Source organism: Bufo bufo, chromosome 3 (genome assembly GCF_905171765.1).
Source record: "Bufo bufo chromosome 3, aBufBuf1.1, whole genome shotgun sequence".
NCBI lineage: Eukaryota > Metazoa > Chordata > Amphibia > Anura > Bufonidae > Bufo > Bufo bufo.
Genome location: NC_053391.1, coordinates 38,616,132 through 38,643,925, shown reverse-complemented (window position 1 = coordinate 38,643,925; position 27,794 = coordinate 38,616,132). Strand labels below are relative to the sequence as shown.

The following is a 27,794-nucleotide window of genomic DNA, read 5'->3' as shown; positions in this document are numbered from 1 at the left end:
GTCTCCAAAGATTTTGCAGAATAAGTCCAAAAAGTCACAAAGCCATGTTCTATTCTACCACATTCATTTGGAAGTGAGAGTTGTGGAGCGCAGGGCGTCCCCCCTCCCCTTACACCTCCCTCCACCATCTTTGTGTTTGTCTTGGAGCCGAAATGTGTTTAATTTATTAATGATGTAATTTTATTTACTTTGCGCAAAATAGCGATGTGACCCACGTCAGCCCCGAGTGTTTACAGCCTGGTAACTTGCTCTAAATGTATTTATATGTCGCTCAGACGCGTCCTCTAAGCCTCTGACTTCTGCGCTATTCTTCTATGTATGCCGGGAACTGTGTCACCAAAAGTGTGATCTTGTCTAAGCTGTGCGGCTAAGACTTGCAGTTAAGACTGACACTGCTGCAGTTGTATTCATAGGAGTTAGGGCTCATGCACACGAACACGTGTGTCCCGTGCTGTGGACCACAAATTGCGGTCCACAATGCACATGCACCAGCCCTTTGCCTTTTGCGGACCAATTCACTTGAATGGGGCCCGTTTTCTCCAAATTCAGTCCGCAGCGCAAAAAAAAAAGTAGGACATGTTGTTTGTGGTGCGGAGGCACAAGACGAAATCCCACGGAAGAGCTCCATGGTGCTTCCGCTCCATATCTTGCCATTTGCATTCACTTGAATGTGTCCGCATCCGTGATACAGAGAGTACGCTGCCGGTCTCCGAATATTGCGTACCCGCTGTTTGCAGGTCGTGTGCATGAGCCCTTAAAGGGGTTGTCCAAGATCAAGCAAAACCCTATCGCAGGGAGAAGGAGGGATTGCAGTATAAATCCTCCGCCCTTCTAGTGCTGTCTTTCCAGTTTACTTGACTGCTTTGCCCATGTGACCTTGGCAGCCATCACTGACCACCGCGGTGTGCGGCTGGCGGACAGTAGTCCCGGAGGGTATCGATGGTAGTTAAACGGGTGACTAATTGTGTCTCTTACTTTCAGTTTCTCCCCTCTTGGCTAGGTTCTGTCCTAACTTGGACAACCCCTCTAACAGAAGCTTGACGGTTACAGGTAATTTCTTATAACTTTTGGGCAGAAGGCCCTGTGAAGAGAGCTACTGTTTCTTACTTTGTGCTCCACGGGGACTTCTGTAAACTTCCTGCATGGACGGTCAGCGGTATCGTTGCGTTAGGGTACATGTCACCATTGGAGTCAGACGTTTCCAGAAGCGCCCACCTTCCGGAAATTGACCTTTCTGCCTAGTTGCCGACCGCTTACTGCAGCGCTGCTCCCATCCCCTGGATGTGGAAGAGATGCAGCTGGGCGCTTAGTGGTACATTGGCCAAGGCAAGCATCCGATGTCCAGCGAGCATCGTGCATGGGGTCCCCATGACTGATAGCAAGTGTTTTGGTGTCGTCCAGGCTCGTCATGTACTGTGAACATAAGAAGAACCTGATCCAGACGAGCGGTGTATGATCGGCAGCCTGCAGTGTTTATCTCCTGTGTTACCAACCTGACGTGAGGATGAGCTGGAAGGATGCTGCTCCATGCTACGTATGATTCACTTCCGGGGGTGGGTGAGTCAGCCCGAGTCATTCCATCCATTTTCTGACCTTCTTCTGCGTTTTTCGTACAAAATGTATTATTCCATTAAGAATCCTTGGGGGCTTAAATGCTCGTCTCTAATTTAAAGGGACTCTGTCCCCAGGAGCAGTACCTTTTACGTCCCCTGCAGCTGAACCTAAGGGCAGGTTTACACTTGGCTTTTGTGCTGCTTTTGAATAACACGTGTATTTTTACAGCAATTGCATTTTTCTTTTTAAAGGTGAACATGTTAAATCAATGTGCTGATTTGCCTCTGCAGGGGATTGTTAAAGGGTATGTCCATCTGGGACATACCCATAGGCTTTCCCATCCATGTCAGGGCGGGTCCCACCTCCTATCCCCCCCCGAAGGGAGCACACCAACGCGTGCGTGTCCACCCTCTCTTCATCCCTGTAGGGAGCATGCTCACTCAGCTGTTTTTGAAAGTCCCCCATAGCGGTGAATGGAGATTACACTGCTCAAGGCTGGCCACCACTCATTTACCGATGTGGGACTGACAGAAATAGCCGCGCAAGCGCTCAGCCTCTTTCAGAACACCCATAGCGTGAATGGAGAGGTGGCTGCACATGTGCAGCTGCTTCTGTTTACCTTCATCCACAGGATAGGTGATAAATGTTCGGTTGCTGCAATTCTGATTGCTGGGACCCCTTAGCGATCCAGAGGAAGGAGGGTCCGCTCTATCAGCTGAGCAGTAGTGCACCTGTTGGTCCACCTCTTTTGTGTGGGATAACCCCCTTTAAGAAAGCAGAGTTCACAATTTTTAAAAAAAAGGATTTTCAGTCTTTAGATATTGATGACATCTTTAGGATAGGTCATCAATATCTAGATTGTTGGGGTCCGACATCTGGCACCCCTTCCCACTTGAATGGGAGCAGTACTCCAACCCATGGAGCCATCTGCTTCCAGCTCCGTCCGCTGTTTTGCTTCTGCTGGTTACCGGGAACAGCTGACCAGTTTGGGTACTTGGAGTTGGGTCCCCGCCAATCTGATATTGATGACTTAATATCTTGAGAACCCCTTTAAAGTGGCTCTCCGGGATCCCTCTTGCTCAGGCTTTTCCCCTTAGTATATGTGTGAAAGTGTATGTATTTATGAAATGTATATATCATTTTTTTTTTTTCCTCACTGGCAGTCTAGTAATATTATAGCCAATCAGAGACAAAGTAAGGGGCGGAGCAGAAGCCTGAACCAATGAATGCAGCAGGGGGCATGTCTCAGACTACCACAGCCTCTATGTAGCTAAGCTTAATTACAGATCTCAGCCCTCCTATAACGAGGCAGAGCTAAATAGCAGCCAAGGAGCAAAATCTGAGGGAAAGGACCGTAAGGTGATCATCCCTTCTTGAGTTGCAGATCAAATTTGAGCCCCTTTACTGAGCAGTAACTTTAAATGTGTTGCTGACCCCCAAAAGTAATGTTTTGTCATGGCCTTGATAGTGATTAGCATGAAGAATAAAAGCCGCTCACCTGTTCACGTGCGCATCCGTTCCAGGGTCTGAGCCTGAGTTGCGTGGCCTCCCATGTCCCATCACAGCGCATTGTGCTGCCAGTATTAGTATATCTGGCCCGATGTGTTGTGAAAGGATTACCAGTGGATGGTTGAATGGTGAAGGCAAATCTCATTACCTAGGCCAGTGGTCACGAATATGTGCCTTCAGAGGTCAGCTGGGAGTTGTGGTGATGCAATAGCTGCAGGGCCTTTGATTGGAGACGACTCGTCTGTAGATGAGGCTGCAACGTGTTCACATAAGTATTCTGAGTACTCAGTGGAATCTGGCAGGGATTACAACCTCCGGTCTTCTTGGGGATGATGCCACAAGGTTTACACCTGGATTTGGGGATTTTCTGCCATTCTTCTCTGCAGATCCTCTCACACTGTCAGGTTGGATGGGGACCGTCGGTGGACAGCCATTTTCAGGTCTCTCTAGAGATGTTTGATTGGGTTCAAGTCAGGGCTCTGGCTGGGCCACTCAAGGACATTGAGTTGTCCCTAAGCCGCTCCTGTGTTGTCCTGGCTGTGTGCTTGGGGTCATTGTCTTGTTAGAAGGTGAACCTTCAGCCCAGAGCACTGTGGATCAGATTTTCACTAAGAATATCTCTGTACTTCGCTCTATTCAGCTTTCCCTTCACCCTGACCAGTCTCCCTGTCCACCCGACATGATGCTGCCACCACCACCATGCTTCACCATAGGGATGGTATTGGGCAGGGCCTGGTTTCCTCCAGACATGACGCTTAGAATTATGACCAAAAAGTTCAGTCTTAGTTTCATCAGACCAGACAGTCTTGTTTCTTACAGTCTGAGAGTCATTTAGGTCCTTTTTTGTTTTGCAAACATCAGGAGGGCTTTCATGTGTCTATTACTGAGGAGAGGCTTCTTTCTGGCCGCTCTGTTATAAAGCCCAGATTGGGGGAGTGCTGCAGACATGGTTGAACTTCTGGAAGTTTCTCCCATCTGCACACAGGATCTTTGGAGCACAGACAGAAGGACCATTGGGTTCTTGGTCACCTCTCTTACCAAGGCCCTTCTCCCCTCACTACCTGGGCTACCTTCACACCAGCAATTTTGCTGGATCCGTCATGGATCAGCAAAAACGCTTCAGTCACGATAATACAACCGTCTGCATCCGTTATGAACGGATCCGGTTGTAATATCATGACGGATCCGTCACTAAAACCATTGAAAGTCAATGGGGGACGGATCCGTTTCCTATTGTTAGAGAAAAACGGATCCGTCCCCATTGACTTACATTGTGTGTCAGGACGGATCCTCTTGCTCCGCACCACATCGCGGACAGAAAAACGCTGCAGGCAGAGTTATTCTGTCCACGTTGGGGACACAACCAAATGGAATGGAATGCCTCTGGTGCATTCCGTTTAGTTTTGTCCCAATTGACAGTGAATGGGGACAAAACGGAAGCGTTTTTTTTTCTTTCCCGCTATTGAGATCCTATGACTGATCTCAATAACGGAAAGGGAGGCACCGAGTCTAGGAAGAAGTTTGGAACAATCAGGGCTCTTCATTTAAGAATTATGAGGCTACTGTGTTCTTGGAAACTTTCAGTGCAGCAGGCTTTTTTTTTTTTTTTGTCCCCTTCTCCAGATCCGTGCCTCCACACAGTCCTGTCTCTGAGCTCTACAGGCAGTTCTTTCCTCCTCACGGTTTGGTTTTAGGTCTGATATGCATTGTTGGCTGTGAGACCTTATATACAAAGGGCCTGCAGGAGAAATTTTAGGTCGAGGGTATTGAGTGCAGATTGATGGGGAAAACCAGATTATTATTTTTTTCAGCATAAAGCTACATGCACACGACCGTGCCGTTTTTTACCGTCCGCAATTTGCGAAACGGACTGGGCGGCCCATTGTAGACATGCCTATTCTTGTCCGCAAAACGGACAAGAATAGGACCTGCTAGAACGGAGCATCTTTTGCGGACCATAACTACGGTCGTGTGCATGAGGCCTAACAATGTGGAAAAAAGGGAATGTGTCACATGAAAGGGAGAAGTGTGATAAGCTCTGAGGTAGAGTAATCTCCGTGTATTTCCCCCAATTTTGACATTATCGTTTTGCCTATTTCCACATAAAGAAGAATAGATGCCCAAGTGATTAGATATGAACTGTCCGTAGGTCTTCTTGATTTGTGGGTCACTTGAACCTTTTTGAGAGAAACCCAAGAAAAGGTCCATTATTTTTATTAGTTTGTATTGGGGACTAGGACTCTAGGACTTTGTGATTGCCAGAACTAGGATAGGTCATTAATATCGGATTGGTGAGGGTCCGACTCCCGACACCCCCGCCGATCAGCTGATCCCTGCAGCCTTGGCACCAGAACTAGCACTTTGAATGGAACAGGACGCACGGCTGCCCGTGGCCGGGTTACTGCAGCTAGGCTTTAACTTGATGCCTGGGCGCAGTAGCAGGACGGTATGTTAGCCTGCCTGGGCGCAGTAGCGGGACGCTGTATAGTAGCCTGCCTGGGCGCAGTAGCGGGACGCTGTATAGTAGCCTGCCTGGGCGCAGTAGCGGGACGCTGTATAGTAGCCTGCCTGGGCGCAGTAGCGGGAACGCTGTATAGTAGCCTGCCTGGGCGCAGTAGCGGGACGCTGTATAGTAGCCTGCCTGGGCGCAGTAGCGGGACGCTGTATAGTAGCCTGCCTGGGCGCAGTAGCGGGACGCTGTATAGTAGCCTGCCTGGGCGCAGTAGCGGGACGCTGTATGGTAGCCTGCCTGGGCGCAGTAGCGGGACGCTGTATAGTAGCCTCCTGTAGCACTATAGTATTCTTGACAGCTGGGTCACGGGTGTGTGTCCTTCTACATTCTTGGAGCCGACATTGTCAGTCTTTAGGGACTGGCTCCTCTGAGGGGTATGATCACTCCTGGTTGTCATTTTATTCCTACATTTTCAGGAGGAATAGCAGGGGAATGACACAACATACAGTTCTAAGAACAAGATACAGCAGACATGTCGGGGGGTGTGACAGCTCCTATGACTTGAGCCGTGATCTGAGAAGCATATTGTGTCCTGTGGGGCTGACGCACGGGACGTCGTTTCGTTTTCCCACCCCTGCCCCTTTAATGCTGTGTCACTGTTGGCCGGAGCTCCGTCTGAGCAGCGCCTGTGATTCTGTGCATCTGAAGCGCTGCGTCTCTTATATAGGTCACCTATTGGAGGGAGACAAGTGATGATTCATCGACTATTCATCGCCCGTACACAGCCGATCTGTGGGACTCCTGATTTCCTCCTACACCTGCTGCGTGTGTTTGGAGAGACGTCTGTAGACGTATACATTTCCAGCATAATACCTTATAGCATCAGGCCGCCGGTGGCGCTCCAGGTGTTGTGGAATTACCAGGCCCGTCCTGCTGTGCATGGCATGCTGGGGGATTGCAGCTCAGTACCAGCTGGGCAGCTGCACTGGTTAACTGGCGGGAAAAGACCCCTCGTATCGCAGTTACAGGGGCGGATCTGCTTTCTGGTAATCACATTTCTATCGATTTAACCACCATGACCCTCACACACGTGCCATCTACCTGAATTAGAGCTATACATACATCCAGCCTTCTGATTAGTGACTTGGGCATTAAAGAGGAGCTGTCACCTCTCCTGACGTGTGTGTGTTCAGGGACTACTGTAATACCAGTCCTAAAGCATCTGTGCTGTACCATTCCTCTGTTATTCCTACTAGAAGTTTATGAATGAATTGCTAAGAGTCTGGGTGTCCCTGCCAGCACTGATCGGAGAGTGTCAGACTGTGCAAGAACACACCACCACTGGTAACGCCAAACCTCTAGTAGGAATAACAGAGGAATATCACCTGCCATAAGAATAGATGCTATTACATGGGGAATGCAAGTAGTTCCTAAAACGGACATGTCAGGAGAGGCGACCGCTCCTCTTTAAAGGGGTATTCAGGCTTCACAATATTGATGGACTGAGGGTCGGACCCCCACCAGACTGATGTATAGAGGGCCTGTATTGTGGATAGTCCATCCATATTTTGATGCTGAAGTAACCCTTGACGAGTACAGCGGCGCCGCAGACAGATATGGGGTCTGACCCTGGAGTAACGCACAGACCTCCTGGTGGAAAGTATTCACCCCCTTGGTAGTTTTTTCCATTTTGTTGCATTAAGATGGATTTTACTTTAGGTTTGGTGTAACGAAGCCCCGAAATAGGGTCCGGTCCAACCAATTAGAGGTACGAACGCGCGGTCAGGTTTCTGCATGCGGTTTTGGAAGCCATAATCAGGAGTGGATCATAAAAGGAGAGAAAATATACAGGACGGGTATGACTTCTTTTTTTTTTTTTAATACACTCCTGGTTTTGGCTTCTGAAACTGCATGCAGAAACCTGACTGTGTGACCATACCCTAAAAGAAGTGGCCACCATCTCCATTACTATCTGCACATGTGCTGGGAATGACAAGTTAGGGATTGTCCAGCGCGGGGGTCCGACACCCCTCACCTCCCCACCTGGAAGCCGTCGCAGGAGCTACATGGCACCATCCACAATTATAGTGGACAGCGCTGCCCCTGGAGAAGCGCTGCAGTGTTGAGCACTGTCCACTACAATGTTGACGGAGCTGTGTGCTTCTGGCGCCGACGTCTGATAATGGAGCTTCACCCAAACTGCTGATGTGCAGGGTGTCAGATCCCCACCGATCAGATAGTGATGGCCTATCATCAGGACAGGCCATTGCTTAAACCGTTTCCTAACCTTAATCATGGCAGGGGCCCGGCTGTCACTGACACAGAGGCTCCTCCTATAAATGCCGGCATGTCGGACGTTTAACCCCTTATATCTAACTTTGCAGAAGGGCGAGCTCTGTCTCTCACCCTGTCGACTCAGGGTGCTAACGATTGCCATGGCAGCCTGATGTTCCTAATGTATGTAGTATCTGCGGGTCTGCTCACCTGCTTCCTGGATGCTGATGGCGGGTCCCGTCCTCCAGCGGCCTCCGTTCAGACTGCGCCGTGCCCGCTGTGCCCATGCACCATTGGTTTCTATATTGTGCCAGCCGCCCACCTAACGTGAGACTATGACCTTGTGTTTAAATGGAGACAGATTTAAATAAAAATATTCTGCCCTCTCGTTTGGTCCTTTTTTTGAAATTGCAAAAAAAAAATTCTAGAAGTAGGTTAGCGGGTGACTCCTTGAGGGCATAGAGGTGCAGGCAGGGGCGTCAATGTCGCTACCACGTGCGGCCGGATCGTGTTTTGTCCCATTCTCTTAAAATGTAAGGTAAATGGAATTGAGGGAAGTGTTAAAGGCCGGGAATGCCGCCGCTGACATGACACGTGGACAGCTGGAATATTCGCCGTGCATGGCTCCAGGGGCTGTGTCCTCGGTGCTATGTGACATACAGGAGATTCCTACAGAGTTCTCTGCTAGGCATTGTAAGATTTGGTTGCATGGACGAACCCCCAGATGTGCAGTACATAAACCGGCGCAGCCTCAAGTCCGTATAAAAAGCAGACCAGCATAGCCATCCCTACCACCCCTGCCAAAGTCTTCAGGCCTTCTGCTAGATTTTTATTTTTTTTCTTCTTTTTGGGAAACTTGTCTCCTTGTTTCATCTCGTGGTCTGCCGTGGCCCTGAGCTCTGTGAAGTCCCCCCCCCCCCCCCCGCGTCTGCTCCTGGGTTTCTTCCATTGCAGTCATCCGTCTGCAGGCATTTTTGGCCTTTTTTTTACTTTATTTTTTATAAAAGCACCCCTTTTGTTTGCTTCGTAATGTTTTATGCTGCTTTCACCCGTCAGATGTACTCCTAGGCCCCTGTTCATCTGATGGATTCCCAAAGGTGCCCTTGTGGGCTCTGCCGGGACAGTAAATTTCGGTAGTATGAAATTGTGGAATCTGCTAACAATAAAAAACAAAAGTAAGGCTTAGTTCACACTTCAGTGATTCTGGGCCAAAACCGGGTGCGGATCAAAAATAAGGAACAGGTGCCGATCTCTCTGTTATACCTGATCTCTGTGGAAAGCACCGACCCAAGCATTGACTGTGTGAACGAGGCCTAACATGGGAACCTGTGGGCAACGGATCTGCTGTAGCCCTACTGGAGATGCCTGCACTGCAGAATTCAGTGTGAATACACCCTTACTCTGCTGCTGACCTGGATATCCACTGCTGGGCACCAAACGCCTTCGGCCTTCATGAGAAAATACACCAGGAATAATTTAACTCTTCGTCTTCTTGTCAAATATCTTGTGGAATCGGTTTAAAAGGGGGACAGGAAGAAAATATGTAGGCATTTCTTATTCTTCAGTCTGATGTGGGATCCTCTAAAGGGCTGAGAGATCTTCCCTTTATAATGAAACGTTATATACTTTCTATATCCATCCCTTACAATCTTCAAGATCTCTGCTTGCTGACACTGAGTGGGAGCCTTCATTATTTGGTCACTGTATGGTAACTAGCGGCGTGTCCATCACATGACAGGACAAACTAAGGAAGGGTAGGTTCACATCTGATTCTGGTAGTCTGGTTACCGCTGGACCCCCATTCACCATAGTGGGGTCTGTTGGCTTTCCTGCACGGATGCAGCGGACGGCGCAGATGCGGATTAGCCTTACCTTTTTATGGTTCATTCGCTGAGACCTTTTTATGGTTCATTCGCTGAGACCGGACTTATCCACATTGCCGTCCGTCTGCAATCGGCAGTTTTCTCACCCCCCCATCAGTATAAATGGCTATTCCGGACCGCAAAACAAACAAGAATAGAGATTGCGCTTTAATTTGCGGAACTGCCACACCGATTCGGACACACAGCACAGATTAGGCGCAGATCCCAAATACTGTAATGTAGGTGACCACTTGTCTTCTTGGTACCTGAGGTTTATCTGCCCCCCCCCCCCCCCCCTTCTATTAAAGTGATATTGACTGAGATCGGAATACCTGTCTCACGCGGTGGCATAGCAGAGCCCACTCGGCTGTTTTTGTAACGCCATCCACCCTGGTCGCAGCATGTAATGGAGCCATGAACGAAGACCGTTTCCACGTGTCCTGTCATTGTGCTCATTTCGGGAGTGTGTTCAGATGGTGGAAGTACAGTACAGACCAAAAGTTTGGACACACCTTCTCATTCAAAGAGTTTTCTTTATTTTCATGACTATGAAGGCATCAAAACTATGAATTAACACATGTGGAATTATATACATAGCAAACAAGTGTGAAACAACTGAAAATATGTCATATTCTAGGTTCTTCAAAGGAGCCACCTTTTGCTTTGATTACTGCTTTGCACACTCTTGGCATTCTCTTGATGAGCTTCAACAGGTAGTCCCCTGAAATGGTTTTCACTTCACAGGTGTGCCCTGTCAGGTTTAATAAGTGGGATTTCTTGCCTTATAAATGGGGTTGGGACCATCAGTTGCGTTGAGGAGAAGTCAGGTGGATACACAGCTGATAGTCCTACTGAATAGACTGTTAGCTGCTTTTTTCTTGCCATAATACAAATTCTAAGTAAAGAAAAACGAGTGGCCATCATTACTTTAAGAAATGAAGGTCAGTCAGACGAAAAATTGGGAAAACTTTGAAAGTAAGGGCTATTTGACCATGAAGGAGAGTGATGGGGTGCTGCGCCAGATGACCTGGCCTCCACAGTCACCGGACCTGAACCCAATCGAGATGGTTTGGGGTGAGCTGGACCGCAGAGTGAAGGCAAAAGGGCCAACAAGTGCTAAGCATCTCTGGGAACTCCTTCAAGACTGTTGGAAGACCATTTCAGGGGACTACCTCTTGAAGCTCATCAAGAGAATGCCAAGAGTGTGCAAAGCAGTAATCAAAGCAAAAGGTGGCTACTTTGAAGAACCTAGAATATGACATATTTTCAGTTGTTTCACACTTGTCTGTTATGTATATAATTCCACATGTGTTAATTCATAGTTTTGATGCCTTCATAGTCATGAAAATAAAGAAAACTCTTTGAATGAGAAGGGGTGTCCAAACTTTTGGTCTGTACTGTATATAATGGAAGAATCTGCGGCACTAGTCAGACACTGATTTCTGACACGGTTTTTGACGGTTGCACTGTTTAGTGAATCCGCATGGATAAGGCTTCAAGGATTGACAATATTGTTGTTTTTTTGTTTATTTAATAAAAAAATTTTTGCACAAATTCTTTTTAAAATTGCAGTCTGAACATACCCTGAGATGTGCGCAAGTAATTCGTATTCAATATAAACTAGACATGTACCCGCGCTCCTCATGTAAGGGCCTGTGATGTAAGGGTGACGCCAGTACGTTGAGTGAAACCTTCATTCCCCGCAATAAATCTGTATTTGCGATTGTTAAATCTTCTGTTCCCGTAGACTGACACTGAAATTGCGGTAACGCCGTGATTTTTACCACAGCTCTGGAGATGTAGGGAAACAAGTAAAATCTCAGGCATGGTAAATAAGATCCGTTTTCATCTGCGACTGTGAGGTTTTGCTTCTGTGCCGTCTCCACTCCCACGGGTCGTTCATATTTTTGAGATTCGACGGCGGACCCTCCGCGGATCATGTCGGTGCAGTCATCGCACTGTACGCTACACGTGAGCCGGGAGCACAGCTTCAGCCGGTGGGCAGCCCATGCCGCGCTGTGAACTGTGTGATTCAAACAGATTGAAATCGACAAAGCAAAACTATTTGTACGTTTATCCAGTTCACGGAGAGTCCGCGCCGTTGTTTGGTCGCCATCCTTGCACGCAAGCCTAATGACATTGTAAGTAATGCAGCGCGACTGGCAGCTCTACTTTGGCAAAGAAAGTGGGTCTGTGTACAGTTCCCCTGACCTTAAAGGGATTGTCCAGGATCACGAAAACATGGGCTGCACCTGTTCTGTCCATAGGCTGTGTATTTACTTCAGTGGGGCTGGGCTGCAGTACCAGACACAACTCATGCACAGGTGTGGCGCTGTTTCTAACAGCCAGCAACCATCTACTTCTAAGCCCCTTTAAGGTGAACATTGCTATAAAAGTGGAGTTGCTTTAGAAATAGATTTCAGTAGGTCAACTCCAAAATACCCCCTGCCCACCAAGTGTGAACACCTTGTTGCTGCAGCAGACGTCCTCCAGAGTTCTGCCTTTCCCAGGTCGAGCATGCTCAGTAGGACACCAGTATTTTCTTTTGGCGGCGAGCTATATGATTCTGTTCAATGTGTTGGCGCATGCGCAGCTCAGCGCTGTCTTCTGCGCAAGGTGAGCATGCGCAGCCCACAATCCTAGCCAGTGCTTGCGAGAACTTGTTTTTTAGGCCCCATAATGGCGGTATGACCGCCCAGTTCAGACATTTCCTGCGGGCGGCGCCCATATACACAGGACGATGATGATTTGACGTTTCCCGGGAAGAGACGATCACCTGATGAATGAGCGACAGGAGACCGGCGGCGCGGGGCAATCATTTGCTACGAGCGCCCCGATCATCGACCTGTGTACAAAACGCCTTAAAGGGATTGTCTCATCTTGACACTGGTGGCATATCGCTAGAATATATGACCAGTGTCAGATAGGTGTGGGCACTTATCTCTAGAACGGGGCCCCAAAAAGTGAGGGAGAGCGCTCCAATTCCAGCTCTTATGGAACAGAATGAAAGAAGTGACTAGCGCCTGTGTGAACCATGCCTTAATGTTGTGGAGTCTGGCAGCAAGCTTGCTTACAGTCTCCATTATCGACCAGCAAAACTGTGAATGCTGCTCTGAGTTATAACACAGTCACTTGCCCATATTCCGCACATGATTAACAATGTACTTATATACTATATGTATAACTGTATATGAAATGTACGCTCTTCAGAGGCGAACCTATGCTTTCGTGCAGATTGTGGCGCTCCATGTGTCTAATACGGGGTTTTGTTCTGTTTCAGTGTTGCGGTTTGCTGCTGGACTCTCCCCTCCATTCACAGGATATGAGACTTGAAAGAAGACGATGCATACAGGTAACCCCGGCCTCTGCGTCCTCCTTCTATGATGTTTGAGGTATTCCTGTAAGGCTACTTTCACACCTGAGTTCGGTGCGGATCCGTCTTGTATCTGCACAGACAGATCCGCTCCGATAATGCAAACGCTTGTATCCGTTTAGAACGGATCCGTTTGCATTATTCTTTAAAAAAAAAAAAGATCCGTCCTGACTTACATTGAAAGTCAGTGGGGGACGGATCCGTTTTCAATAGCACCATATTGTGTCAGTGAAAACTGATCCGTTCCCATTGACTTACATTGTAAGTCAGGACGGATCCGTTTGGCTCTGCATCGTCAGGCGGACACCAAACCGCTGCAAGCTGCGCTTTGGTGTCCGCATCCAGAGCGGAATGGAGGCGGAACGGAGCCGAAGTGATGCATTCTGAGCGGATCCTTATCCATTCAGAATGCATTGGGGCTAAACTGATCCGTTTTGGGCCGCTTGTGAGAGCCCTGAAACGGATCTCACAAGTGGACCCAGAAACGCCAGTGTGAAAGTAGCCTTAGCGTTTTCAATTCCGCTATTGAGATCCGTCATAGGATCTCAATAGCGGAAGAAAACGCTTCCGTTTTGCCCCAATTCATTGTCAATGGGAACAAAACAGAATGTACCAAAATGCATTCCGTTCCGTTTGGTTGCGTCCCCATCGCGGACAGAAAAACGCTGCAACGTATCCGTCTCAAATTGACTTTCAATGGTGTTCAAGGCGGATCCGTCATGGCTATAGAAGACATAATGCAACCGGATCAGTTCATGACGGATGCATGCGGTTGTATTATTGTAACGGAAGCGTTTTTGCAGATCCATGACGGATCTGCAAAAACCGCGAGTGTGAAAGTAGCCTTACAAGCCCTTGGATGGGATTAAAGGGGTTCTCCGGGCTTTTATTATTGATGACCTGTCCTCAGGATAGTTCATACATTTCAGATCGGTGGGGTCTGACACCGATCAGCTGTATGAGGAGACACAGTGTGCACGTGCCGTCTCTCTGCCGGGTCACCACTGCTGTCTATGGTGTTTGCCATAGACAACAGCAGCAGACAGGAAGGGAGAGGGCACATGCGGACTGCGCTCACCGCCTCCTCATACATCTGATCAGCGGGGATGCTGGGTGTCGGACCCCTATCCTCAGGATAGGTCATCAATAATCAAATAGTAAAAGACTGGAGAACCTCTTTTTAAAGCTTTACTTTCCTCCATTTAAAATCAGCGTTGGGGTCTCATACTGGGGTACAGCGATTCTCGGGAGCCATGTAGCGCACCACGGTCATAGCTCACGAGACCTCACCTTTTTATGATTTCATGAGACTCTTTTATGGGTCAGGTTTGCTTGTAGAGTGGTTATTAGACCACAGAGAAGCTTCGTGGTTTGCTCGCACTGTTTTTGGGTCTCACATTTTGCATTGGTATAAAGGCCCACCCCTATATCATAATCTCTAGGTGCTTTTATTACTTGTGTACTGTACCGCTCGACAGGGGCCCAAACTTGGTGGCGGTGTATGCCAAGGGGGTGTTTAATTGTGATTTTTGGCGACTGACCTCTGCTGCATTTCCTCCTTTTTGACAATATCGCGGGGTGTTCCAGAATATGCAAAGCCTGTCCTTCCTAGGACTTGGCCAGACCACTCCAGGTGCCTGACATTTTGGGTCTTTTTCCATCGATTTTTATATATGGAGTTTCTTATTATAAGGTTATTAAAAGTACTCTTGCTCCTGGAATTGTCTGTAATTTGTCCACACCTGAAGTTTTCCAGGAGTAAAGTATTGATGTCCTGTGTCCAGTATAGGTCATCAACTGCAGACCAGTGGGGTCCGACTCCCAGCACCCCCTCTGATCAGCCTCTTCACAGCATACCAAGCACAGTGCCATACATTGTATAGTGGCTGTGCTTGGTATTGCAGCCTAGGCCTGTTCACTTGAATGGGACTGAGCTGCACATAGTGTGACCAGTATGATGTCACGGCCTTCTCAAACAGCTGATTGGTGAGATTGCCTGGGGTTAAACCCCCCCCCCCCCCCACTGATATATAATTGATGACCTATCCTCAGAATACCTCTTTAAGGGTTGCAGGGAACACCCATAAATCTAACCAAAGCTGAAAATTAAATTGTGTTCTGGGTAACTGGCTTAAATGTAGTGGTTTGGATCCTGCCAATGTAGTGTGTGCTTTGTGCTACTTTTATGCAGTGGAAAAGCTACTAAGTATAGGGTACTTTTTGCAAGTGGTGAGAAATTGGTGGGGTTTAGCCGGAGGGAGCAAGGCTTATTGTGGACAGACAGATTTACTATGGCTTACTTCAGAAATCGGCTCAAATTATATCAGGGGTAGATCATTAAAGTTCGCATTCTTACTGCCAGCGGTCACCACTAGAGGGAGCTTGCTTCATTGTATAATGGTGTGCAGAGAGCTCCCCCTAGTGCTGGCTGCGGGATGCTAGAATGTTATCTTGTATCTCTGTCTGTGCAGGGGATTTGGAGCTCTGACTGCTATAAAGAAAACTTAATGTAAAGAATATGTAATTAAGCAGAATTTAACCTTATAGAAATTTTAACGTGCGGACCTGTAGATGCAGTGATTTCCATTTTGCTATCTTGGTTTAATTTAGCCCATCACTCCGTCATGGAGGCGCAGTCTAGTTAACCATGTAAATACCTGTGGGATTTTAATGGTGGACTGTCCTGCTGCATGCCGCGATGAGGTATTCTGTGACTGTGTTGCTGCGGTCTATGCCGGCGTCCTGCAGTACAGCACATAATAAGTTAACATCTCTTGGCTGCGTGTACGTTCTTTAATCTGTTGGTTTTTACACCAATGTGAATGTGTGTCTGTGGCGAGCTCCCTCCCACCCGTTACATCTGTCACGCATGGAACATCATCTTCAATTTTGACTGGCAAATTTGGAAATGTGAGCAGTGAAATCTGTTTCTCCTGTATGTCGCGTAGCTGCTAGCGACTTCCGTTCAGAAATATTTGACATCCACAAATGGTTCGTTAGTTATGTAGTATAGCGGTTTAGTACATAGTACAGCGTGCAGGGCCATTTACAGGTCACAGGGTTTCGCCAGTTGCCACTCTAGTGGCGGTGCATCATCTAAAGGGGTTTTCCAGGACTTGCCCATTGATGCTCTATCTTTAGGTTGGGCCAGGTCACCAGTATCGGTTTGATGGCGGTCTGTCTCCCAGCACCCCCTGACCATCTGATAAAGATGACCTATCGTGAGGATAATCCTGGAAAAAGCCTTTAAGAGAGATTTTACTACAGATTTAGCCTTAAAGTTAAACTGGCACTCCAAGAATGTTTTGTTTTTGCTCTCCTATGTGGCCGATTTCTTATGAACCCACAGGACTGCATCATCATCCGTGAAGTCTATCCTGGCAGCTCTCAGACATCAGCCTTCTCACTAAGTTCTAACCCCCTTGTTCCCCTGTATGTCCCTCCATGTGTAGAGTGCTTCTAAAAATATAATTTCTGCCCCCTCCAAGTGACCTGGAGTGCAGTAATATAGGTAGCTCCATAGAGTAATTATTACCTGCAGGGTTATACAACTTTACTGACTCGCGCTATCTGTCTGTTTTATCTATAATTTCTGTGTGCAGAATCTCCAGTGTATCCTATGATATGTAATGTCACCCTGCTTTCCCAAGCTTCACTACTTGCCTGTACTATATGTAGGTTCTGTGTGCAGAATCTCCAGTGTATCCTATGATATGTAATGTCACCCTGCTCTCCTATGACTCATACTAACTGTCTGTACTATCTGTGTGTACTGTGTGCAGGATCTACAGTGTATTTCTAGGAGATGCAGCTTCATGCTGCTCTTCCTGTAAGAGCTGAAGCTTATCACAAGCAGGCTGAAGCTTCATCGCATAGAATACACTGAGACTCTTCAGTGTGAGTTGGGGGCATCAGTTCTATGTCACTGATCTATCACTGGCTGTCCTTAGAGCATAGCAAGTGCAGTGTGATGAGACTGGCCCCTTGTCTTTAGGAGGAAGGGAAACGAGGCTGCATTAGGGGAACAAGGAATCAAGGTGGCAGACAACACATATAATAACTTAGAGGTATACACAAGGCCTGCGTTATTCTATAGCCTGTGCTGCACTATATAGGAAAAAGAGTGCTTCTTTATAGAGATTGTCTAATAATAATATTCTTTCCCATTTGCCCTTTTAAAGGGGTTGTCCGCTTTTAGGAGGGAACTGGACAACCTTCGGGATTCTCCTGCAATAAAGAAGTGATAAGTAATTACCTGACAGATCCCACACCGCTGCCTTGGTTCTATTTCACTGGCTGCAGAAGTGCACTTCTTCTGGGGCCAGTGATTGGCTGCAGCGAGCATGTGTGGTCGACGTGATGTCATCACAGCAGCCGGATAAATACAGCCCGGCCGCAAGAACCCGTAAGTAAGTGCTTAAATGGCATCTGTCAGCAGATCTGTACCTATGACACTGGCTGACCTGTTACATGTGCACTTGGCAGCTGAAGGCACCTGTGTTGGTCCTATGTTCATATGTGCCTGCATTACTGAGAAAGATGATGTTATATGCAGATTAGCCTCTAGGAGCAATGGGGGCGTTGCCGTTACTCCTAGATGTTCTGTTCTCTCTGCACCTGCTGCACTCTGCACTTTGACTAGGAGAAGTCAGGGTCAGATGTGATCTCATTTACATTGCCTGGCTCTGTCAAAGTGCAGAGGTCTCGGCAGTTGCAGAGAGAGCAGAGTCTCTAGGTGTAACGACAACGCCCCCGTTGCTCCTAGAGGCTCATTTGCATATATTAAAACTTCATTTTTCTCAGCGATGCGGGCAGATATGAACATGGGACCAACACGGATGCCTTCAGCTGCCAAGCTCACATGTAACAGGTCAGCCAGTGTCATAGGGACAAAACTGCTGACAGATGCCCTTTAACACTTTATTGTAGGTTGGTCCGGACGGTTGTGATTTTTTTTAATTCTTTTTTTTAAATTTTTTTATTTCCTGATACCGGACAACCCCTTTTTAAGGTATTTTTATATAATAAGATGGAGGGGCCACCACTTATGACCACACTATTAGCCTAAGCAGTGGACCACCAGACTTTGAAGGGTCTTGGCCATCCAGTAGTATGGGGACAGTGAGCAGTGCATATGAAGCCATTGTCCGAGACGTCGTTTAAAATGCTGTCGGGTTTAAAAACAAGACAGCGCCCGTCTATAGGTGATGTGTTTCTGGACGGCACATTCTGCGACCAGCTCAGGTTATGACCACGTGCCTTGTGCTGCTTTTATGTTGTTGTTTGGTTATTGCTGTGTCGGAGTCCAACAAACCAGTCAATGTGATTCTAGAGATCCCACAAAACCCGGGCTTCACTTCTTTAAACCCAAGATTAGAGAATTTCTTTCATAGGATGCAAGGCTCCAAATCTCACCCCCTTGATGCCAAAATCCGGGACCAAAGAGGCATAGGTGCAGAATGAGACCTTGTCTACTGTGCATCGCCGGCAGATTCAGGGAGCAGCCACATGGTTTCATCCCATTCATGCTTCCACCCCCACCGCTATATGTGCGAGTATATGGACAGAGGCTTCGCATGGGCATCATGGCCCCTTCAAACAGCTGGGTTGCCAAGAGTCAAACCCTACAACCTGGTATTCATGGCCTATCAGAAGGATAGACCATCAATATATGCTGATCCTGGAAAACCCCTAGATACCGAGCATGCATGTGTACGGGCAGTGGGAAGAGCCAGCTATTGCAGATGTGGCCCAGCTGTAAGGTGTACTCCCGCTGTCCTCATGCCTCCAACGTAGGGTAGGATCCTAGATTTGGCAGTACTTTTGATGTTTGAATTCAAGTAGAGGGGAACTTGGCTTTGAGAAGCACTTCTACGTCACTGGTCCCTGCTGAGAGTTGTAGTTCTGCTGGAGAGTTGTTGCAGCTTGGAGCGGTTACTTCTTTCTTGACGAGCTTGCCGGGTTTAAAGGGTTTTTCCAGTTTTGTGTACGTAGAGTAACAATCACCGCACCTTTCTGAGAAACGTTACATGTCCAGTCGTTACCAGTTTCAAGATCTCCACTTGCTGTCAGTGAACTGAATCATTGTTTGCACTTCATGGATGCACCACAGCCAAAACCATGGCAACACATGGCTCCACGTGGTTTTTCAAATTGACTTCACCTAAAGGTAAAGTGCTGTTTAGCCGCATAACCACGCGGCCATTACCAGTGAGACTGCTTAAAGGGGGCGTCCGCTTACATATTTGAAATGCCAGACCCTGTGATGTGTGTCATGGCATATGAAATGCAAAAATTCACAATGGCGGCGGTCCTGTGATTTTGCCACCACCTCCTCCCCAGCTGCTTTTTTAGCGCCTGTGCAGTAGAGGACCCGGCCATGGGTTAGGTCATGAGACCACCGCTATTGAAGCTGTAATCTTTTTTTTCCATTCGGTACCTCTGGGCAGCGGGGGAGACCTCAACAGCTGCAGGGTTCAGCACTTGCGCTGTTAATTTTCCTGCGCGTTCCTGTCGATTTTTCCTGAATGCCGCCCCTTTGTGTACAATTTGTCGGCGTGGTTTTCTCATTGTAAGCACAGCCTAAGGGGCCGGCCTCGCCGAGCACGTATGGAGCCATTTACAAGCAGACGGTAGATATGGGGGCATCACAGGTAGGTGGGCAGCAGGGAGGTGCGCAGCATCCCTTTCCATCCCGGAGTTTGTAGAAATAAGTGAGTGTTCACGCTTCTGTGTCTTCACGCTGTTGTGAGTCGCCCAGAAATAGCTGAAACGGGAATAGATCTTCTATATATAGCCCAATTGTTGGGCAGAGCGCGCGGTCTCACACGTGACTGCACCCGCCGCCTGTCTGATGTGAGTGCAGCCCCGCCACGTGAGTGTGAGGGCGGCTCACAGACCTAGCTGGTGCTAGCAATTAGGTACTGCAGGTGCTGAGATGTACTTGTGTGGTTCAGTAACGTTTTCAAGCACTCCACTTGCTGTCAGTGACTAAGGACAATAGTGCTTGCATCCACTTACCCGCAGCTGAGGGTCTGCTACTTTGTATCAAACGTAAACCAAATGCATCAGTAGGGTTGCTACAATGTATCGGTGCAGACAGGACGCATGTACTATGAAGGGGATTGCGTGTATGGGGTTTCCAACTTCTTGTTGTGAATAACAAAGGGAAGCCTCGAGTACTTTAGGTGCCACTTGGCAATGCCGCTTTCATTAACGCGCTGAGGGGTCAGGGGTGCTACCGCTGGTCAGAGGAGAGTGCCTGACTGTCGGCGCTCAGGGGCCACGTGCATGCCCTTTTTAAATTAAGGAGCTGGGTACAGTGACCTCTACCTGAGGTGCTAAGGGCGCTCAGTCCAGATCTCAAAGGGCTTGTTCCACTGAAAAATATTCAGTTTTCAAATCGGCACCTGGATCTGAAGACGTCTGTAAATTCATAACCGCTGAGTTTGTATCTGTACAACGCCACCTTCTGTTTCTTCTTTTTCCTATTTTTACTGCCCATCTCTCCAAGGTGGACGCACATGCTCGGTTCCATGCGCAGCAGAAAGGACACGCCCCAGCCTGATATAAATCTAGTACAGCAATGAATGTGGAGATCTCTGGATCCATGTGAGGTACTGGGCTGGTTCTAGCTTTGTTAGACAGAGATCGTCATGTCCTATATGACGTCTGATTTTCATTTTTTACATTAATCCTGGGAGAACCCCTGTAATGGGAATCTTTGCTGTGACACGTAAGCTTACTTAGTACTTTTGAGGCTTTTAGATACTTGGTGTCACCGGCCTCGGTTGGTTGCGGTGTTGTCATGTTGTTACTCGTGCTGATTTTATCTTCATGGTGTTCAGTAGTGTCAGTCGCAGCCTTCACTTTCAGTTTCTATTTCTTTGGGGTAGTCTGCCATATGTGAAGCACGGTGACCTCGCTTGGCTGAGTGATCAGGTTATCGGTTGTGTGTTTACCAAGCTGCTCTTGATGGAATAAATAGGAGGTTGGTGAGAAGATTTGCGCTCCGGTCGGTGTATGAGGGTAACATGCCATCACGTTATCCTATTTGGGCTTCTTTCACGTTTCTGTTATGACCTCCATGATTATGTCTGTGACCCATGGTCCATGGAACACCACTGAGATGTGAACACGCACATTAAAGTCAATGGATATGTGACAGCTCATGTGTGAAAGAGGCCTTAAAGGGCTTGTCCATGTGATTCTAAAAACAGCACCACCCTTGTCAGTGGGTTGTGTGTGGTACTGTATCTCTGCTCCATTGGAGCAATACCACACACGACCTGTGGACTGGGGTGGTGCCGTTTTTGGAAGAAAGCAACCACGTTTCTCTAATCTTGGAGACCCCTTTAAAGGGCTATTAAGTGATGTGATATCACTAAGCTCTGCAGTGACTTTGACTAGTGGGGGTCCGACCTTTGGGACCCCACAAAGCTCCGGTTTAGCACTGTGCCCCTTTTACTGTGTTTAGGTATCTTATTTATTTTTTTTGTGCCTTTTTTAATTATAGGTCTTGACCAATTTCGAAAAAATATTCCCAAATTTTCCATAATGTGTGTTTGTGTGTGAAATATGTCTGTGGATCATATCATGATTTACCTGCCATGCATCAGCCTCCACTGCGTCCAGGATGGTGGCGGTGATGGGATTCATCCAGCTCTCTGTGCTCTCGCAGGACGGATTCGCTTCTGCACATGCGTTGTTGACAGGTTTAGTGCAAGCGTAAAAGATCTGTCCAGGGAGAGCACAGAAAGCAGTGGTGTGGATGAATCCCAACACTGCCACCATCTTGTGCCCTATGCATGCAGGGGCAGAGGGTCGTAGGGCTCGCAGATGGGGACCCAGGGCCCTTTCTGCTGATCGATTGGGGGGGGGGGGGGGGAGAGAGTGATGTGACCTACAAATGTATGTCTCACAAAAAAATATAGATTACGTGGTATTGGGAACCCCTTTCATTGCTGTGGTGGTGAAAACGTTTTTGCGTTTGGTGATACCCGCTGGCACCTCGCAGTCTCCGCTGCTCTGAGTTTGGTCAAACTTGGGTAACTTCTCATTCCCGTAAACAGAAGTGGCGCCACCCCTGTCCATGGGTCATTACTGGTATTGCAGCTTGGTTTTCACTGAAGTCAATGGGACTGAACTGCAATACCACATATAGCCTGTAGATGGTGCTGTTCATGGACGAAAGCGGCCATGTTTGTATGAATACCTGCACCATGATTTGATATGACAGCGCTGGGGCATATTGGACCAGGTCTTCCTTTATGAGCCAAAGAATGTGACGTTTACTTTGCCCAGAGTTTCCCTTTAATTCAGACGTGTAGCGACCGTACTGGACATGCTGGTCCGTTAGATGGACCCATAAGCCCCCATTGACCCAACGACAGACTGCACTATTCTATGCAGCACCATCCGGTAAAATGAAGTATACTGCTTGTTTCTAGCGGCACCCGTTAAACACGTACGTCTGGGCTTTCTGTAGTTGTCCTGATGGTGGCACATGGAGTGCGTGTGGGTGAAGGTGGGGACCCTCCAATCTCCAGTCCTCTTTATGTGACCTACATTGACTCCATGGTAGAAGCCTCACGTCCGCTGTCCTTTTCACCATCCCGCCGCTCAGGTTCCTTAGATGCTTTCTCCCCCTCCAAAGTGTGAACTGGGACAAAGGTGGATGTCAGATTTAGCAACTGACGGGGCAGAGAAAGCATGCGGACCCCCCTCGCCCCTATCGGACGGGGCATTCCTCCTCCACCAGCTGTTGGGTTTCCTCTCTGGGAATCGGTGGCTGTCAGCTGTTTGAGGAAGACTCCGCTCCAAAGTCGCCCCATCTTCTCTGTAAAATGTCCGATGACCTGGGATGAAAGCGGTGCCTCATTTGCATCGCGCTGGTGCGGCCGGATACTTAACCCTTCGGCTGCCGTCGACAAAGCGGTGACCTGCTAGCCCTTGCCCTGCTCAGTTTGCCGCAACGTGGAAGCTGATGACTGAGTCAAAAAGCTGTGCTGTAAATGAAGCGGTGGTCACGCGCGGCGGGTCCGCTGTGGATTTTTTCCGGTCTGAAATGACAAAAAAAACAACAACCTGTTTTTGCAAATACTGGTGTTGCTGACGGAGCCGCAGCAATGCTTCTGCCCCTCCGAATGTCGGGCACTACCAGCTCCCCGCAGCCCATGATGCACCAGTCTGTATGGCCAGGCTCAGGCCGCGTTCAGACATGGCGGTCGTGGTGCGGCGCATTTTTGCCACTGATGGCTGCAGTTGTCCTTTACCTGCGATGGTTGTAGAATTGCGGCATTTTAGCTGTAACCGACTGCTGCGTCATTGCTTTTTTTAATTTATTTTTTGGTCAGCCCCTCCATCTCAATTTAAAGGGAACCGGTCTGGGGTCACTGAGATTTCATAAAACTTTTGGTATGTCGTAGACGGGGCGGGGGAGGTAATTGGCGGGGACCTGATGGCTGAGATTCCCACTGATCACTAGAACGAAGAGAGAGAAGCGCCTGCAGGTCGCACTCTGGAGCCTGTAGACTTGGACCCATCTCTGGCTGCTAGGGACTGGCGGGGGTCTCTGCGCCATCTCAGATCAGGAGCTCTTTTTTTATTTTTTAAATGCACTGACCCTTTTTAGTTGCAGATTTCTGTCTAGATTTCCTTCTGACCCCCATACCCCAATATCAGCGGTAATCCTTGCGTTTTCTGCCTAGGATGATAGTCCCTTATTTCCAAGGCGGGACCCATAAACTACAGATCCACATGGGATGCAGATTTCAGAGATGACCACTGCTGAAGCTTGTGAACCCCCCTCTCCACCACTAGCCAGGGTGGAACAAAGATCACACCCTGCCTGTGCAATTGATGAGCTCTGCTCCCTGCCCCAATCACTGCAAAACTGTCCCAAGCGGAACCTGCAGGGGGCAGCATTTTGGCAAATTCCTTTTTTTCAAACCTGCCCCTGCACTTTATGCGATAGGCATAAGGCAATAATGCCGCCATCTCCTCTGGTATCAGTGGGGGCATCCAAGCTCACGGACCCCCCATGGTGTGGCTAAATGTAAGGTCACCCCCCCCCCCCCCCCCCCCCTCCGGGACGTTTATGGAACTGTCTAAAACTGCAGCAACCAATCACAGCACGTCTTTCATTTTTCCGTAGCAGAGTAGAGAATGAAAGCTGCGCCGTGATTGGTTGCTATGGGCGACCCAACAAAAATCGTTTTCTGGTGCAGATGTAATGAGCCGTGTTGTCCCTGGCAACCGATCGGGCTACGTTGGACGGATAGGCTTATATACAACAACTCCCATCATGGTATGAAAGTGTGCGGTGTGGTCTCCTCTCGCACTGCATTGCCATGCCCTGGGTTGCAGCAGTGTCCCGTCACTTGCAGCTGCTCCCCCCGCCGTACCTCGGTTAATCTGTGAAGTGAGGAGCGGGGACACAATGCTCACTTCTCATTTTTTGTTTATTGTTTGTTTTCCTATTGGGCAGCCGGCAAGCGGCTCTGCCCTGGCAACTGGAGCAAAGTCGATTTGCATAGGGCGGCCGGGATTGGCTCGCCTCCGCCGGAGCGCGTCCAATCAGGGCGCGCCGTCAGAGTGGCAGGCTATGCTAATGAGCCGCTGTTGCTGGGGCGCTCTCCTCCCTTCCCCGCGCGCTCCCTCTTCTCCTCCTGCATTGTGTGTTGCCTGGCGAGAGACGTTGATAAACGACCATTTAATGATCTGCAGCAGTTTCCTGCTCACTGCAGGCAGCGCACATCCCGGGAGCACGAGCACAAATAAGGCCTTAATTGGCCGCCTCTAAATGCCTTCATCCCGGTGCCTCAGAGAGAGAGCGCCCTCCAATGTGCCAGCTCCTGGGCTGCAAGGGGTTAATGGTGCATGCCCTCCCAATAATCCCCATCTCCCCCCCCCCCCCCCCCCCCCTGAACGTGCATTCTATAAATACCCAAGCCCGGGCATGTGTTGGTGTCGCAACAGGTGGGCACCGGGTTTGACTCCGGCGGATAATTTTAGTCCCGCAGTCACATGCCTCCATCCGCCCAATCGGCGCCATTTTTTATTTTTTCACTTTCTGCATTTAACCCCATCAGTAGCATAAATATGAGGGGCACGGGGTCAGCCAAAAATTCCTGTTGTGTATCTGCTGGCCGCAGCATGGCGCTCAGGGATGATCCTGCGCAGCATCTTTAGCGTTTACCCCCTGCCGATGCAGCAGATCAGGGCCACGAGCCGCTCAGATTGGAGGAGAAGACGCAGCGTGGGAACGGCGGCGAGGTTAAACCCCGCATCGGTCACCTTGCGGGGAAAAGTGCACGAAAATCTGCCCCACCTGCTTAGAAATTACACTTTATTTTTTATATATATTTCACATTGCCAGCTGTGAAACTACAACTCCCAGCAATGCAAACTGTGCTAGAGCGTTCGTGGAGCTCCCATAAAGTGAACAGAGCATGCTGGGAGTCGTAGTTTCATTCTCTCCCCCCTTCGCACCAAGGTACGTACAATCGGATAACTGCAGATGACCGGCATTGACTCCGCGCGTCGCGCCCTGTACGGCGCTCTTGAATATTTCAGAGAGGCCCTGCTCCTGCCCTCTTAAACGGGGTAAGCTTGGCTGCTATGGTAGCATCCCGCCAAAAACAGAGCCACTAATAGTTGGTGGAAGGAAGCAGACAGCGGGGGCCCCATCCCTGTGAGCCAGAGACCTGCTGCTTCTGGAGCGCGGACGGCCTTGTGATACACCGGTCAGGCTCCTCCAGCAGCAATGTTACAAAGACAACGCCAGTCTTTAGTAAATGACCCCCACTGGAGCAGCACTGCAGGTAGTCTCGGCCGAGTGTGCAAGTGTAGAGGGTCGACTAACTGCTGCCAGGCTACCATCTCCACTGAGAAGATCCATCTGCCCAATCCTTCATCCCCACAAGGTCCCATCGCCCACACCACGTGGTTAGCGGGTGCAGCCCATGTTACTGTATGTGGCCACCTTTTTAGACCATGTTTTAAAGTGCATATAAATGAGCTTTTCCTTTTTTAATTTTTTTAACAATATCCGTCTGGATGCCTCTAGGACCCCGCGGCTCCTCTTCATCGGGGGATCCCCCAGTGACCCCCTTTTTCTCTGATCTCTGCTGTTTAAGAGCAAGGTCTACAGGTATAACCCAGAGCTGCGCCCCACTAATCTCAGGGCTCCTGGACTCGTTAACATGTTGATTAATCATCAGGGTAGATCCACCGCATTTTCGGGTCTGGGGTTTGACCGCGTGGTGGCTCAGCGGTTCGCACTGGCGTCCAACCAAGGGCGGGAGGTTTCCTCCAGGTTCTCCACAGACATGCTGATGGGCTAATGTGTGGAAATGGGATGTGGAAATTGGATGGTGAGCATTCCCCCACCCCAATGGTTCCCAGGCTCGTTGGCATCTTCTGTCATGTTGGATTTGGTGGCTGTGTATCAAGGACAACCCATTGGACAAATACCCCATAGTGTGGCACTGTGGCATTATTTCCCAGGGTCGATGGTGGCCCCCTCCACCTCCGCATTGAGGTATGAGGGTTATTGTTTGCAGTCTTTTGTCTGTGGCTCGGTGACGTCCTCCAGAGGCCGCTGCCCGCACTGGACACACCGGGTCCAAGGACACATGGTGCATCTGACACCAGCATCAAGTGCAGAAAGCGCCCATTGTGTTTGTACAGGAATAAGTGCTTCAATAAAATCTGCACAGGAAATGGAAGCGCATTCAATTTTCAGGTTTTTTTATGCCATAAAAAAGATTTCCTTGTTTGTGAAATGAATAAAGTGTCGCTGTACGGTGAAGGGCTCCTACTGGCCACATGGAATTACTTGGGTGGGCTTCACTGCTTCATCTAGGTAAATGTTTGGATCAGAACTAAATAGCTAACTGCATATGTTACCTAACTAGTAGTAATCCTGTGGAATTACACTCTGTATTGTACTTCAGAGCTGCACTCACTATTCTGCTGGTGCAGTCACTGTGTACATACATTACTAAGGCCTCTTTCACACTTGCGTTGTCCGGATCCGGCGTGTACTCCACTTGCCGGAATTACACTCCGGATCCGGAAAAACGCAAGTGTACTGAAAGCATTTGAAGACGGAACCGTCTTCCAAATGCTTTCAGTGTTACTATGGCACCCAGGACGCTATTAAAGTCCTGGTTGCCATAGTAGGAGCGGGGAGCGGTATACTTACAGTCCGTGCGGCTCCCGGGGCGCTCCAGAATGACGTCAGAGCGCCCCATGCGCATGGATGACGTGATCCATGCGATCACGTGATCCATGCGCTTGGGGCGCCCTGACGTCACTCTGGAGCGCCCGGGGAGCCGCACGGACGGTAAGTACACTGCTCCCCCGCTCCCCGCTACACTTACCATGGCTGTCAGGACTTTAGCGTCCCGGCAGCCATGGTAACCACTCTGAAAAAGCTAAATGTCGGCTCCGGCAATGCGCCGAAACGACGTTTAGCTTAAGGCCGGATCCGGATCAATGCCTTCCAATGGGCATTAATTCCGGATCCGGCCTTGCGGCAAGTGTTCCGGATTTTTGGCCGGAGCAAAAAGCGCAGCATGCTGCGGTATTTTCTCCGGCCAACAAACGTTCCGTACCGGAACTGAAGACATCCTGATGCATCCTGAACGGATTACTCTCCATTCAGAATGCATTAGGATAATCCTGATCAGGATTCTTCCGGCATAGAGCCCCGACGACGGAACTCTATGCCGGAAGACAATAACGCAGGTGTGAAAGAGCCCTT

At 48.9% G+C, this 27,794-nt stretch overlaps 1 protein-coding gene across 2 annotated transcripts in view; it reads left to right on the top strand.

The window, feature by feature from the left end:
• The window catches only part of DYRK1A (dual specificity tyrosine phosphorylation regulated kinase 1A), a 77,975-nt gene that overhangs the window by 14,258 nt on the left and 35,923 nt on the right, over positions 1-27,794 (top strand). For both annotated transcript variants that reach the window (XM_040423098.1, XM_040423097.1), the window contains exon 2: positions 12,932-13,003. In XM_040423098.1, coding sequence (XP_040279032.1) covers positions 12,994-13,003 — 10 coding nt within the window. In that variant the 5' untranslated portion in view covers positions 12,932-12,993. The remainder of the gene's footprint in view (positions 1-12,931; positions 13,004-27,794) is intronic.